The sequence below is a fragment of the Schistocerca cancellata genome, chromosome 10 (assembly GCF_023864275.1).
Source record: "Schistocerca cancellata isolate TAMUIC-IGC-003103 chromosome 10, iqSchCanc2.1, whole genome shotgun sequence".
Classification (NCBI taxonomy): Eukaryota; Metazoa; Arthropoda; class Insecta; order Orthoptera; family Acrididae; genus Schistocerca; species Schistocerca cancellata.
Window position 1 is genome coordinate 61775048 of NC_064635.1, and position 16662 is coordinate 61791709.

The 16662-nt window shown below is 37.3% G+C and overlaps 1 protein-coding gene across 1 annotated transcript in view; it reads right to left on the reverse strand.

Annotated features, from left to right (window-relative positions):
- Nucleotides 1-16662, reverse strand: part of LOC126106594 (peroxidase-like) — a 117829-nt gene that overhangs the window by 24313 nt on the left and 76854 nt on the right. Inside the window, exon 9 of the mRNA XM_049912938.1 lies at nucleotides 1694-1841. Within this exon, the coding sequence (XP_049768895.1) occupies nucleotides 1694-1841 (148 nt within the window). The remainder of the gene's footprint in view (nucleotides 1-1693; nucleotides 1842-16662) is intronic.

The window sequence follows — 16662 nt, forward strand, 5'->3', positions numbered from 1 at the left end:
TGTGCCCCCCCATCAGCATGATGAAGAATGTAACAAGATTCATCAGATCGTGCAACACTCTACTATTGTGCAAACGTCCAGTGCCAGTAGTAACATGCCAATTTCACTCACAGTTTCCGAAGTCACGGTGTTAACATTGCACACGCACGGGTCATTGGCTGCAGAGGCCCATTGTTAGGAGTGTTTAGTGCACTGTGTGTTCAGACACTCCTGTAAACTGTCCAGTTAAGTCCGATGTTAGTTTCATCACAGTTCACTGACTGTCTCGTTTTACCAGACTGCCCAGCTTACGACATCCGAGATATGTAATGAGGGGTGACTGCTGCCCCACCCCACAATGTTTGGATGTGCTTTCACCCTGCTTTTGCCACATGTTAAAGACACTCACCACAGCACTCCTCAAACACCTGAAAAGTCATGCATGTTTCTGAAATGCTTGTACCGAGCCCTTGGGCCATTACTATCTGCCCTTGGTCAAACTCAGATAGCTCACACACCCTCCTCATTCTACACAAGGACAGCACACTCACTGATACTGTGTGTGTGTGTGTGTGTGTGTGTGTGTGTGTGTGTGTGTGTGTGTGTGTGTGTGTGGACGCGCATGCGCTTATGACTACCAGTTATTCCTCGCCACGTGATGCTGCTAGCACGTTGGATGATTTTGTTTCGGTAGTAGTCTGGTGATCGTAGTGTTCTGGCTGATCAGTGTGTAGCATGGTCTGCACATATAACTTACTTATATCAACTTTCCTTCAGCTAGTTAGCTCCTGAAAGTTATCGGCAGTAGCAGGAAGCAGTCAAGAAGTGTAAAAACACTTTATTATACCTGCCAACATGTGTTCATGACTAGCTCGATTATTATACATGTACTTGTAGATTCCATCACTAATGACAGCACAGAAACACTGCAGCAGAGTTACATGTTAAATGTTACTTGAATTACAGTGTTTAAGAATAAAAAGCTGGAATGTGCTGTTGTCACAAAATAATACCTGAGACTCAAAGTAGTCCAGTTTTATAACATGATATAATTTGTAACGCAGAAGTTTCAGAGCTTAGACATTTAGTACCATTTTCATGAACACTGTTTTTGATTATTAGAGTCATAATAATCACCACTAACCAAACTAAATGTGTGAAAAATACATAGCAAATAAATGTATTATAAAACTGCTGCTTGTGTGCTTAGCTCATTAACAGTTTCCTAAAGCATGCTCAAGGGTATATGGCACAGATAATCTGTTTTGGATATTTTTGTGCAATGAATACCTACTGTCCAAGTGTAGAATGGCACCAGAAAATGTTTTCCATTTGATATTAATGAAATGTAAAATTTAAAGTAAACCAACCTGCCGGCCTTTTACTGAAATGAAATTTTTTATTGAGTTGAAGATTTGTGATGTATGATTTCCAACCTAAGCTCTTATTGGTATCAATGCCCAGAGAATTTGAACATTCTTATTACCATATAGATCAATTTTTATTTTGATTTAAGAACTTATTTATAACTTCCATCTTTTTAATTAAAAAAAAAAAAATCTTCTCTGAAGTTTTATTGGATTTATGTGGTTTGGAACCAGTGGTATAGAAAGTGTCTATAAATGTTGACACAAAGATGACTAACATCTTATATTTTTTTTAACATTTAATGGCACATTTGCAAAAAGAAAATATACAACTGACCATAACTTACCGCATTTTACCTTGAACAATTCCATGGAACATTCGGTAAACTGCTTCTGTAAATTCTGCAAGTGTAGCTGGATTTGTAGAGGCATTGTAACAATAACTGAAGCCTGTCTCCCTTGATGTGATATTATATTTTGCCAACCAGTCCTCTCCTGTAATCAGGTCAGATCCGTTATGGTCAGGGAACATATCATCACATTGTAACACAATTAGGTGAGATGATTCCTTATAGCCAACAATAATGGTGACAAAGTTGTGATTTTAAGTTTATACGTAACGTTTATGATGTTTCCAAGTTAAGTCATATATGGCGGTGTCGGTAAGTGGATGAGGGAGGCAGGGGAAAGTGGTGGGGTAAAGAAGTAGCTTACCGTCTAATAAAAGCTCTTTCTGAAGGTTGGCATAGTTGCTGTGTTATGTATTTCAAAGTTGCACCAGCTCAAAGATAAAATTTCTCAGCTTAACAGATAAAGGCAGCTTTTTAGGTAAAACATGGAATTTATTTTATGCTTTTTATGCAACATATGTTTGGTAAGGAGACACCATACCTGATATGATTTAAGGTAGGTATCCCACACACCCATCAACAGCTGCCACAACTTCTTTGTTGGACTGAAAACATTTTCTTCCAATCCAGAAATTTCTTTAAATGTTGATATGGATGGAAGTGTCTGACAGTGCCAAGACTGGTAAACAGTTTGGAGTTTAACATGATTTTCAACTAAAATCCTTCATATCCCCCAACTCCATATTTATATCAAGAGCACTTTCCCGAAGGGGAATAATTTTTCTCAATTCATTACCCACACCTGTTTCTTGTTCATTCATTCATTCATTCATCCATCCATGCATTCATCCATTCATTCATCAATCCATCCATGCATCATTTCTGGACAACCCAGAATGAAGGAGTGTGGTCAGGAACACAGAACAAGTAGAGTTATAAATTGACAGTAAACTGCACTACGCAAGGTAATTAATCAAAACTTTTATACCGTAACTTACTTGTGTGAAGTGGTATACTAACAACATATTACGATTAGAACTAATCCACTCATCGGGAAAATTATGGTAATTCCTAGTACATTGGTGTGTGTGTGTGTGTGTGTGTGTGTGTGTGTGTGTGTGTGTGTGTGTGTGTGTGTGTGTTTGGTTGAATACAGAACAACACAATTCAATTTGTCAGCAATCTGGGGGTGTACAGGGTGTGAAATAAAGTACACATAGTTGTTAGTTCTGGCACCAGCAATGGCTTCAACCTATGGACGCATCAAGTCTTAGAGCTTACCATTGATGACATGATATATCCCATAAATAAAACTTTGGCAGCAATATGAGTTTAGCCCTTTTGCAGGAAGGAATATCTTTTCATCTCTAGCCACCTGGAGTTTCACTGTGAATGATTGTACTATGTGTGCGTGATCTTTCTGTATGCTCCATTATCAGCAATGAATTCATGTTTACTGCTCTAAGGCCTGTGTTACACTATCATATTTCTTTGTCACAGCTGATATGTCAAATATTTATGTCAAAGACATTTATGGTGTAAAATGGAACTTTGTCAAATTGCACCTGTCACCAAGGGCCTTGCTGTAGATTTGATCATAAAAGTCACTTGTCTTCTTTTCATTGCAATGTGAAATGTTACCACTTGGAGCGCTAGTATTGCTGCAGTGTCCTGTCACTGGTAGTGTGTTTGTAAACATGGCTGCGAAGTTTAATTTGTCTGTGCTGTCAACTACAAAATTAATAGAAATGTATAAAGCTGATGAGGCACTTTACAATGTGAGGCACCTTGAGTGCAAAAATAAATTAAGAAGACTGGAGAGTTACAAAAGAATTGCAGAGGTCATTAGCCATGAGATACAGCCTGGGTGCATGGCTGATGACATGGCGTCTGCTCAAACTACTCTCACCAGAAAGCAAAAGTATGTATCAACATACTTATTTCATTTATATATATAATTTTTTTCTGAGCTCTCCAGGCCCCTTAATCTGTTTTTGTACTCAGGATGCCTCACATTGTAAAGCACTTTATCAGATTTATACATTTCTATTAATTTAGTAGTTGTGGGAGAGAAAATATAATTATTACTTTGATCTACAATAAAAATAGTTTTTAATGTACATTAAGTGTATTGAACATTTATTTACTTTCAGATATTGTCCTTTAGTGCTTTATAAATAGCTTCACAGATTTCAGGTATTATTTTAGTTAATGTGCACTGTGGTATTCGAGTGCTGTACTGTAAGCTAGAGTAACTCTCTCCTACAGCAAGAAATTGGAGTGTTACTATGAGCCTGTCTTCTGCAAATATAGCATTTCTTAAGTGAGTATCGTGCTTTGTGATATGACGAGACACTTTACTGGGCAAGTCGTGAAATGTATGCTCATCCATCCTTAAGTAATTTATCTAAGACTTGACATCCTCCACTTGGAGCCCACGTAACAAATTTTGCTGAACACTTTTATCATCTCGTTGTAAAACTCGTGGCTTCACCCAAGTATGTTTTTTTCCCCTGCTTCTCTTCCAAATGCGCACACAGTGCAGTTGCATTACATGCAACTGCTGTGCATAATAAGTTGTTGTTGTCAGCCATCTTGAACTTTGATGAAAAATATGATGGTGTGTAATACCCCTTTATAGTGCCATGTAAAATATCTTTGTCAAAGAAATATGATAGTGTAATACCAGCCTAACTAACATCCTGATTCCTTCTGCATGCCTCCTGCACCAGAATTCCTACAGAGGTGACTCTGCAATAAATAGCAGCATCTATTTCAATGTAACAAGTGTATTTAGTGATAACATGTTGGCTTCGACAGTGGAGTTGCGGTCTTTTTGAACAACATAGACAGAATGTTGACTCCTGGGCTCACGTAATGTTTTCTTCCACCCTGACCAAAAATGGTTCAAATGGCTCTGAGCACTATGGGACTTAACTTCTGAGGTCATCAATCCCCAAGAACTAAGAACTACTTAAACCTAACTAACCTAAGGACATCAGCCACACCCATGCCTGAGGCAGGATTCGAACCTGCGACCATAGTGGTTGCATGGTTCTAGACTGAAGCACCTAGAACTGCTTGGCCACCACCCTGACCAACCTATGGTTGGTGTGAAACATGAAAGTGATGTTCTACTGCATGTTAATGTCAACAGCAACAATATTGGACATGTGTATGAACAATGTGTGGTGTATTTCGACATCCTTGGTGATCACATCAACAATAGAGTATCTGGACAACCAGTTCATGTGTCTGTGATGACATCTCATATGCTTTTACAGGTGCATCTATGTCAGGAATGATCAAGACAAATCTGTTCATAATTTAGTGCAAGGCCCAGCTGGTTACACAATGTGAGAAGGCTTTCAGTTTTCCACCTGCGCCATGCTCAGTCTGTGGGATCTTGTCCACGGTCAACCTTATACCAAATGTTCCAGCACATCCCCAACAGGACTTCTGTGGAGCACATATACAATAACGGTCTCAACTTAAACTGCCAACCTTCAAACTAAACACTCACCAACAGGGTTCGCAGCCATTGAATTCATACAATACAGTTCTGGAATCGGCAAGGATATGTCCGAATTTGTGGCCCTAGTAAGCGGCATAGGTGATTACATCCACATAATTAGTGAAATTGGAATAACTCCACTTGCAGCATTTTCATCTTTGCTTATTAATAATTTTTCTTCTCAGTAATTGTACTAATTATCATACTGTTATGTGTACTGTACATATATGGCGTGTATCGAAATGCTTGAAAAGCTGAATTAGAATTTGATCCACCAAAATTAATTACACAGTAATTTGCTTTCAGTGTACTGAGTCCAACAATACAACCAGTTTTCACTTAAGGCATATTAATCAGAAATTATTGGTAATGGAACTTCATACTATCATACAACTTTGCCTACATCATATGAGCTAAAACATATTTGTAAAAGGAGTAAGACCATTCATTATAAAAACTGGCATCCCAACTTCACAGTATTATATTTAATTTTGCATGAAAGTAATTAACGTTTGAGATAATTAACACTGAAAATACCATATTGTTATAATTTCTATTACCGATTTTATCTTCTGGCTTGTTAGATTTTGGAGTTTAACAACACACTTTTGGTGCTCTATCTTACTAATTAATTAAGACATGAATTAAGATTTTAAATAATTTATCATTACATAAAATAATTAATATGGCACCAGAACTCAGGAGCCAGGTAATCTCACCACAGAGGCATAAAGTGATTCCATAAACTTAGTTTCTAGAAAAAATTTATCAATGCCTATAGCACATCCTGAATAGCAATATTGTAAGTAGCTATTTATGAAATGACTGAATAATATCCAAAACAACAATTTATTCATATGCCAGCTTATAAACAGCTGAACATCACTCAAAGAGAGAGTCACCACATAATCCTGATCATGTTAACACACATGTAACACCTATGCTCCCAGTTTTTGCTCTCACTACAGCTATGTGCATATTGTTTATGAAAATACATGTAATACTCATAAAAAATCATTAATATGGATGCCTAAAACTTTTGGGTGATTTCTGTAACTCAGATCTACAGACAAAGGTAGTGACTCAACTGTGATGTGATCGGTAGGAAGCATCACCCATCATTCTCACACGAATGAGGTGTTGTTGAACATTGTGACTCTTAATTAATAAATGGATTAAGTGGGTCATTGCATTGTACTCTCATCCAAAAGACTAATGCAAGACAACATTGACTGTGAACTGTGACATTTTGTGTAAATATGGACAGTGCTTTGTGCCACATTTAATTACTTTGTTCAGTTACTTGTTAGGACTCTCTTTGATTACTGAACAGTGTTTCATTAATGTGTATTTTAATAAGTTTGCAATTTGTACCTCTTAGTTATTTTTGAGTTCCAGCCTGATAGTAGGCACTAACAATAATCCAAACAATATACTCTTGAAGCTAACATAATGTGTAGAAAATATTCCTGGCACATCATGCCAGTCACAGCCACAAGGAGACACTGAGACCTGAGCGTATCCATACACTCCTGAGAGCATCACAAGCAATCACTTTGGGGGTGTTATAACTTCAGCTGGCAACGATTACCCCACCAACAGTCAACAATAACATACCTCAAGGGAGTGAGGGGGCACAGCCGTGGCTGTGCCGGTTCCACTCACGTATCGCCGACTGAGCACCTGACAGCTCCGCGCTGCACAACCACCCAAATGCACAACAAAACCACCTACAGCTCGAGCAGTGGGCCAAAACCGGTTTCCCCATCTATTACTCGACCACAGCATTGTTGCACCTGGGAGTGAGGGTGCTTCCGTAGTGAGTTTTTGTCATCATATTTCGTGAGTAAATGCTGAAACACTTGATATTATATGCACAACTGTCTTGAAATCATTCACAGCACCATGTGTTTTCCTTTTTTGCCATGGTACTTGTTTACTGTAAAGCCATTGCATGTTTCCAGTAATAGCCGCTGGCGACCATGCGCAATAATATCATGGTGGGGTAATACAAGAGGTGGTGGTGGTACAATGATGCAAGAAATAAATACTTCCTTATAGACACTGCCTCTGGAGTGAGTGTCATTCCACAAATGGAATGTTTTATGGCTGTCATCCAGATACTCACACTAATCGACATTCATATCATGCAATTTGAAACTGTCACATGCACTGTGCACCTAACCTTGCATTATAAGGCAGTTTATGATCACAGATATTCACAAACTGATCTCAAGTGTGAATTTTCTCTGCCAATTTCACCTCTCACTTGACTCAACACCAAGGATCCTGAGGCAAATCAGCAGGAATCCTCAGGCAAATTCCACCAGCACACTCATGTGCAGCTCCAGAGAGTACTATTCCAGTACAACCACTTTAAATCCCTATTTATGGCATCCACTTGGAACTATTTAATGACAGTCAGGTTTTGGAGTCAGAACTACAAGTGATGACGAAGAGTTATGAGGAAGAAAAAAGCAGAAGGTCAAGCAAGCTACACGATGAGAATTGAGGCCTGCAAGCTTGGGTATGTTTATTTAGCAGAGAACTGGTTGCTGCACAATATTATCTGAGGCAGTTGAAGCAGGAACATCACTACTGTCTACAAATTCCTGGCATGAAGGAGACAGCAGAACTGTGATATCAACAGGTGAAACGTGTGATCTATAAATAGTCATCAGACATGACAGAGCACAAAATTAATCATACAGTACATATTTTAAAATTTTGTAAAAAATATTTATTGTTTTCAGTGACTTTATGTAACAGATTCATAATTGATTTCAAATTTACAGAAAACTTTAACCCGAAAATTTAAGTGTTAGTAGTGAATGTGACTTTTCACAACAAATGTCATATTCATACTTTCAGGTTCAGAACACTTCTTATATGTATCCTCAGAAAGTTTGTTATGAATAAAAGTCAATGACAATTAATGAAATTTGAATTTTTTTAAGTTTTTTATGTTGGTCATGAAGTACCACTCCACTGACTACACACATTACAGAAAATGCCTTGGTAATGCTAAGGATATACTAAAAGATACTTTCAGGTTTTTGACCTTACTTATAAATCAATTCCTATTTAAAAAAAATACATTGTCAATGAAAGTTAACAACAGTTAGTGGAATCTGCTTTTATTTACTTTTTTGTGGGTCTAAAGTAATAACCCCCCTCTCCCCTTGTCAGTACTTGTTATGGAAAATGCATCGGTATTGCTAAGGTTAAAACCATGCCAGGCCATCCATATTTGTATATTGTGTAAAAGATACACTTAGCACAGACACTTGTACAGAAGTCAACATACAAGAAGAGAGAGAAGCCAATGAACACCTCATCCATCATCACCATAGGCGACACTTTCGATGTCAGAAATCGAGAACTTCGACACTGACTGGCTGTTTCAGTAAAGCTGTATCTGATGACCCCTCCCACTCTACCATAGCCAATATCACTGGGACTAAAGAAGGCATGGCAAGCACCATCACTGTGCTTCTTCCTTGTGAGATGGTCCAGCTGTGTCTTTGTGTCCTGCCTTGCAGCTGGTCACTGCGTTCCTGATCACTTGCAAGTGCGCGCAGAACACGTGGGTGCCCGGGACCTCTGTTGTCCTCCTCCCGACAGTGTGGCAGTGGGGGTGCTTAGTGGGGGCCTCACCAATGACGACATGAAATATTGTATAAATAAAACTCTTTGACAGCAATATGAGTTCAGCCCTCCCAGAGGTAGGAATATCTTTGTGGCTAGTTGCTCAGTGTTTGCTACAAATGATCGTGTTGTGTGAATACATTCTTTGTCTATTCACCAACATTAGTAATAAATTCATGTCTGCTGCAATAACCAGCATCCTATTTCATTCTGCATGCACCCTGCACTGAAATTCCTACAGACACATCATTCAGTGCTGAATCAATTCTATGTCAGAGGTCCTAACCATAGTGTCTGGTTCAGCAGGTCTAGAGAATGTGCTGGTTAGAGGAATGGGTGGTCACCATTTATATTAAGGATGGTCAAGACAGCACAGTCTAAATGCAGTCTCACATTACCTTTTTGAAAGATAACATCACGGAGACTCTGAAAATATGGCACAGTCAGTGGTCTTAAAATACCAATAATGACTGTTGTGCAAATTACTAGTTTTGGGATGTAGAGCTGATCATTTTGTACCGAAAATAGCACCCTGTACCATTATCTAAGCCAACCACCTTGCTGCAGTGGTAATACCGGTTCCTGTCAGATCACCGAAGTTAAGCACTATTGGGCTGGGCCTGCAGTTGGATGGGTGACCATCCGGTCTGCTGAGTGCTGTTGGCAAGCAGGGTGCACTCAGCCCGTGTGAGGCAAACTGAGGAGCTACTTAATTGAGAAGTAGTGGCTCTACTATCGTAAACTGACATACGACCGGGAGAGTGGTGTGCTGATCAGATGCCCCTCCATATCCGCACCCCGTGACACCTGGGGGCTGAGGATGACACGGCAGTCGGTCAGTACCATTCGGCCTTCGTGGCCTGTTCAGGAAGAGTTTAGCTTTAATACCATCATGTAAGTCCATGTAAGAATGGTCAATGCATTCTGGCAACATTCCTTCTCACTTCACACTGATATACATCTATACGGATTGATGAGGCTGTAAATACTGTGGTAATGATAACCACAACACGCAGTTCAGTTAAAGAGGAATGGACATCACTATAAAGGGCAATCACAGAAGTTGGAGAGACAGATATAGATACCAGGAAGGTAACTGCAAAGTAATCTTAGGTAATAGAAGAAATTCTTCAACTGTTCAGTGAAAGGAGGGAGCACAAAAATTGTCAGCAGGGAAGCAAAGACAAAATGGCTGAAAAAAAGTGTGAAGAAATTGAAACATAAATGGTTTTCAGGCACACTGATTCAACGTATAGATAATTGAAAATAATCTTTGGTGAAATTAAAAACAAAGGTATCAACATTAAGTATGGAAGAATAATATCATTGTTAAATGCAGAGGAGAGAGTGGGTAAGTGTAAAGAACACACTGAAGGTCTCTAGAAGAGAGAGGAGCTGTCTGATGACATGATAGAAGAAGAAATTGGAGTCAGTATGGAAGATAAAGGGAATCCAGTATTAGAGTGAGAGTATGACAGAACTTTGGAAGCCTTGCATTCAAATAAGGTGGAAGGCAAAGATAACATTTCCCCAGAAATTCGAAAATATTTTTGGGCTCTTCAAGTTGGTTAGTAGAATCTATGAGGCTGGAGACATCACAGAGGCCTTTCAGAAGAACATGAAACTCACATTACCAAAGATATCAAGGGCTGATAAATGTCAGAAATGTTGCACAATCAGCTCAACAGCTCATGTATCCCGGTTGGTGATAAGAATATAATGAAATGGAATCAAAAAGAAAGTTGAGGATCTATTAGATGAAGATAAGTTTGGCCTTAGGAAAGGAAAAAGGCACCAGAAGACGAAGTTCTGATGTGTATGATAATGGAGCCAAGACTTAAGAAAAATGTAGGCATCCTCATAGAAATTGTCAAACTAAAAAAAAAGTGTTGGACACTGTAAAACAGTGGAAGATGTTCAAAATTCTCAGAAAAATAGTTGTAAGTTACAGGTAGGACACATGACATACAGTATGAACACAAACAAAAAGACAAAAATAAGAATGGGAAACAAAGGACAAAGTGTTCTGATTAGAAAGGGTATAAGACTACATCCCTGTAATCTTTCACTCCTGCTTTTCATTCTATGCACCAAAGAACCAGTGATCAAAATAAAAGAAAGGTCCAGCTGTGGTACATCTATGTGACTACTCACTGTAGGTTTAAAATATTTTTTCATCACTCCTTCTCTTTCCTCCAACAATTCTTCAATTACATTAACATTATTTTGAAATCTTAGCAACATAGAATCACTATTACATGTATATATGCAATCTGAAGCGACAAATGAATGTGGGGACTCAAACCCACGTCTCGTGCTCACTAGGCAGAAGTGTTAACCATGATGCCACCCTGATACAGTGGCTTTGCACAACTGCATGGACTGTCCTATCATACTTCCCACTTCAGTCTGCCTAATGGGTTTGAATCACAGCCTTGGTACAAATTTTCATTTGTCACCTCAGTCTGCATGTATGCATCACAGGTATTTGAGGCTTGAAAAGGTATCGGGAACCATATAGTTTCATAATATTTTACAATTATATGATTCATCTCTACTTGCTAGGGACTGAGCTGTACCCAAAAAGCCTTGGAGTTTTCCCTTGTGTTTCAGTTGTGACTGTGTAATGTTTTATTTGAATATTCTTTATTTTGTGTATTATTTTTCCATTTGTATCCTGTCTTGTTAAGTTCCTGGTGCTATTTTCTCTTTCTGTATTGTGGTTAGAGCTGTCTTATGTTTTGGTTGGTCACTCATAACTAGACCTATTTCCATTTTGCCATCTGTGAGGTAATTTGTCCGCTGTGTGTATTTGTTCAAAATATTCTAATAATTTTATCATCATTTCATAACTGTTGCCAAGGAGCTTCTCCTTTACTGTCCAAGGTTGTCTACCAGTAACAGCTTCTAACAAACGTTCTTCTCTGATTGGGTATTCTAAATATTTTGCTTTAAATGCCATTCAGCATAATCCCTCTAGCCACTCCAGTTATTATTATAGTATATCTTAGAACCAAGTAATTCTGATTATAATTTCTTCTGTGCTCATTCACTCCAGTGCTTGGATTTAAACATTGCCTCAAAATAATTGTAATTTGTGAAGTCTCCTAATTGTAGTGTAGCCTGTTACGCTGCATCCCAATTAAGGTAGCTTACAACAAAATGGTTTTCTTTTGGTCTCACCATACCTCTAGTAACATCTGTTTAAATGCCCCGAGAAACAATACCAGTTTACATTTCCTGATGGAGTGAAAGTTGGAAATCTGTGATTTATTTCTTTGCAACATACACCATTGCAGCTGTTGTATTGTAACTTATATTTAACTAATCCTTTAATTCTTTTTATATGTGTCTTCTTGTCCATCCATAGATTGCATGATTATTATTTGATAAGTCTTGTGTATTATACATTTTCTCCCTCTTTCTGTTTAATGTAGATCCTGAATCTACTTTCACAGTAGTTAGTGAAGACAGTAATGTATCTAATAAATATCAGTTTCTATCTGTTTCCCCACTGCTTGATGGTCCAATTGTAGCTTCTAATTTTTCCAACCATGGTTGCATATTGTTTCTAATTAAAAAATTATTTGTGACTCATTCTTAATTGATTTGGTGCCTAACAGTTCATTTTCTAAAGCTCCCCCTTTTTCACTAAACTATATTGTATCAATTTAACTATATGTAAATGTTCAAATTGCTCTCCAGCCTTTCTTCCACTAATTCTAGATGATCTTGTAGTCTATAGCTTAAATACTAATTCCATTCTTTTTTCTAGTATGTCCGTCCTTCCATTTAAATGGAAACCTAAACCCAGTATTGTTGTATTCATTTGCAAAACTTTTTCATCCATTTATGTTGACTGATTCAAAATTGCCTGCTTCAGTTCTGTTGAATGCTGTGCAATCACTTGAATAATTGCCTCTCTAATAAAGCTGTTATAACAGTCTCATAATGAATCATAAAGAAAAAAGTTGCAATTGATAATGTAAAACATTACTAATAATAAATCGAAAGGTTTTCCTTGTATGTTTCTGTAATGTAGTAAATTCCCTGAAGAAGTTTTCTTTCTAAATGGAATATTGTTTTACAAAGCAATTTATAGCTGAGTGGTCACTTAACCAGTTCGCTTTGTCAACTGACAAAATCAACTGTAGATAAGACATCACTTCACAGGATATCATATGTTAAAGGTACAGCACCTTCCAGATTTTAATACAGTGGACACTACTAGGAAGTTTGTTGTGAAGCATCAACTGCATCCCATCATCTATCAATATCACACACACTCTGTCTGCTGCTGCTATGTGTCTTCTACGTGACCTTGCAGTTCTTAGATGCTGTGTGATGACTGCTACAGTGTGTCTGGTTGTGTAATATGAAAACTGCTTATTTCAAGTTACAGGTTCTCAATCATTGTTAAATTTGATAGACCATGGCCTCTGCCAACTCTGTCACCTCATTCTCAAACCATTCTTGTCACACCCTGAGATTATTTGATAATGATTTAGTGCATGCAAAACTCATGTATTACTTTCAGTATGCATATTTTGGTTGAATTTTGCTTGAGAACAATTTTGATTTTTTTCAAAGTGTTGAAATTCATTTACAGTGCTTCCATAAATGTTGCTTCTTTTGTGATGTAAGTATTAGATACATTTGTATTTTTCACTCAAAGCTATTGTAAAGAATGCAGTTAATTTCATTGTGTACTGATGCCTAGGCTTGTTCACTCTACAACAGCTCTTGTATACATAATGATTTGGTACAGTAATGTATGGAAAGGTCAGTCTGAGAATTATGAATTATTTAGGAGTAGAGAAGAAAACTCACCAAAAGGCAGGAGTCCTGCATCTTCAATAGATACACAGACAAAAGTTACAGAATTCAGCTAGCTTTCAGAATGCACTTCTTTTTTTCGAGCTTATAGGGAAAAGCATGCAAACACACACTGGTGTGTGCATGCAAATTTGTGTATGCATGTGCATGCGTATGTGCGTGCGTGTGTGTGTGTGTGTGTGTGTGTGTGTGTGTGTGTGTGTGTGTGTGTGTGTGTGTGTGTGTTCATGTGTGTGTGTTTAAAGTCATGTTTTTCCTGCAAACTTGAAAAAGGAATGCTTTCTGAAAGCTAACCAAGCTCGGTGCCTTTTTTTTGTGTACCTATTGACACAGTGCTTCTGCCTTTTGGCAAGTCATTTCTTTTATTCCTAAATATTTCATAACGACATAGTACACCAACTTATCTATACTTCTGATACCTGAATGTCATTTCTGATTAGTTCGGAACAGTTTTAATATGGGTTTGGCTAAGATTAAGGGTTAAACTTTAGACTGTGAACTAGGTACAATCCCATACCATTATTCTTGTGGCTGCGTCTGGTCAACTTCTGACTGGGTCCTTTATCAGTATATCTGCATCATCAGCAAATATGGCAGTTTTTGAAGAGTTCTACATTCTCCCTACAGTTCATTTATGTAGACTAAGAACAGGAGCAGGTCTATCACTGAACCTTGAGTCTCACTATATTTAATGTTTCCATATTCTGAATTTATTCCATTTTTGGTAAATCATTTGCTTATGTGACCCTCTGTTTTCAGCTGTTAAATAAGCATCCATAAATGCAAAGGGAAGATCTTTAATGACATACCATTCTATTTTTCCTAGTAAAATGATCTACATCAAGAATTTTGCAGAATCAAAGATAAATCAAAGTGGATAATTGTTCTAGTATAGCTGACTTGATGAGATGATACACTGCTTCCTCATTTGAGACTCCTCTACAGCAAACAAACTGAACATTTTTAAAGATTATTTTCAGAAAGATAGTGCAGTATTCCTTTCAAAAAGATAGTGCAGTATTCTATCATCAGCTACCTTCTCAGAAATGTTGAGAATATGGGTAAGATAAAGTCAATTAACTACACTTTTATAAATTGATGTTACTATTGATTGCTTCAGTCTTTCAGGAAATACCTTGGCTCATGAACTAGCTGCAAAGGCAACTCAAAGATGGCCCTACCAAGCAAGCACTGAAGTGTAGTGCTTGGACTGAAATACTGTCATAGCCAGAAAATGTACTGCTTTTCAATGACCTAATGGTTTTTATGGTCTCTCTAACACATGATTTCACAAAACCTGTCTGGTGTTGGAGTCTGTAATACCAGTCTAAGTAAATCTAATGGATCTACCTTTCATGGGTAATTTTTTCCCTATGTTTTCAGCAACTGTTTGGAAGAATCATTCAGTATCAATCATTTGTCATCTGTAGTATGTAGATTGGTTGTATGTAGCTTCCCCTGTTAGTCTATCCCATAAAACTCTCTCCATCACTGAACAGCTACTGCAACCTACATCCATTTGGACCTGCTTACTGCATTCATCATTTTGTATTGCTCTACAATTTTTATTCCACGTATTTCATTATCAAACGGAAAAATCCATGATGACTCAGAATGTGTCCTATTAACTGATCCCTTCCTTTAATCAAGTTATGCCACAAATTTATTTTTTCCCCAGTCAAATCAGTGTCTTCTCATTAGTTACTTAATCTACCCATCTAATCTTCAACGTTCTTCTGTTGTGCCATCTTTCTAAAACTTCTCATCTATTCTTTTATGAACTGTTTATGATCCAAATATCACCTCTGTAAAAGGCTATACTCCACATAAATACCTCCAGAAATGACTTCTTCCTAACATCTAAATTTATGTTCCATGTTAACAAATTATTATTTTCCTTTTTGCAAATTTTTTCTTGCTATAGTCAGTCACAATTCTGTATCCACTCTCTTTGACGATTGTCAGTTATTTTCCTGCACAAATAATATACCTCATCTACTGCTTTTTGTGTCTCATTTCCTAGCCAAATTCCCTCAGTACTGCCTGATATAATTTGAGTGTATTCCATTACCCTTATCTTACTTCTGTGGATGCTCATCTTAAAACCTCTATTCAAGGCACTACCCATTCCATTAAACTGCTCTTACAAGTTCTTTGCCATCTCTGATGAAATTACAGAGTCACTGACACATCTCAGAATTTTTATTTCTTCTTGAAGAACTTAAAATGCTTTTCCAAATATCTTCTTGGTTTCCTTTACTGTTAGCTCAATGTATAGATTGAATAACATCAGGGATAGGCTACAACCCTGTCTGATCCCCTTCTGAACTACTATTTGCCTTTCATGTCCTTTGACTTTTATAACAGCAGTTTGGTTTGCACACAAATTGCAAATAAACTTTTGGTCTCTGTGTTTTATCCCTGCTACCATCAAAATTTCAAAGAAGATATTCCAGCCAACATTGCCAAAATCTATAATTAATGAAAGTTTCTTCAACCTATTTCCTAATATAAATAATAGTATCAGTATTGCCTCATGTGTTACTACATTTCTCCATAACCCAAAGTGATCTTCCTTGAAGTCAGCTTCTATCAGTTTTTTCCATTTTTCTGTAAATAATGTGTGTCAGTATTTTGTAACCATCCTGAAAACTCACCAGTTCACTTACCAAACGTATTATGCCAATTTATCTTGAAACACTTATTCCATTCTGTTGAGGACTTTGTGTATGAGAACTTACCAAAGAAAAGATACAGCTAAATAGTTTCATAGTTGCAAATGTTAATACAAGAATTTTATGTAGATCATGTTATAGGCATTCAAACACCATGTAGTGTGTGTGTGTTTTTTTATTTTTATTTTAATTTTACGTTGAATCTCTGAACTGATTATCATGTAGTATAACAACTATGCCTAAACTGTTTTGAAAATTTCACTACTGAAAAGTGGAGATAATAATTTGTCAAA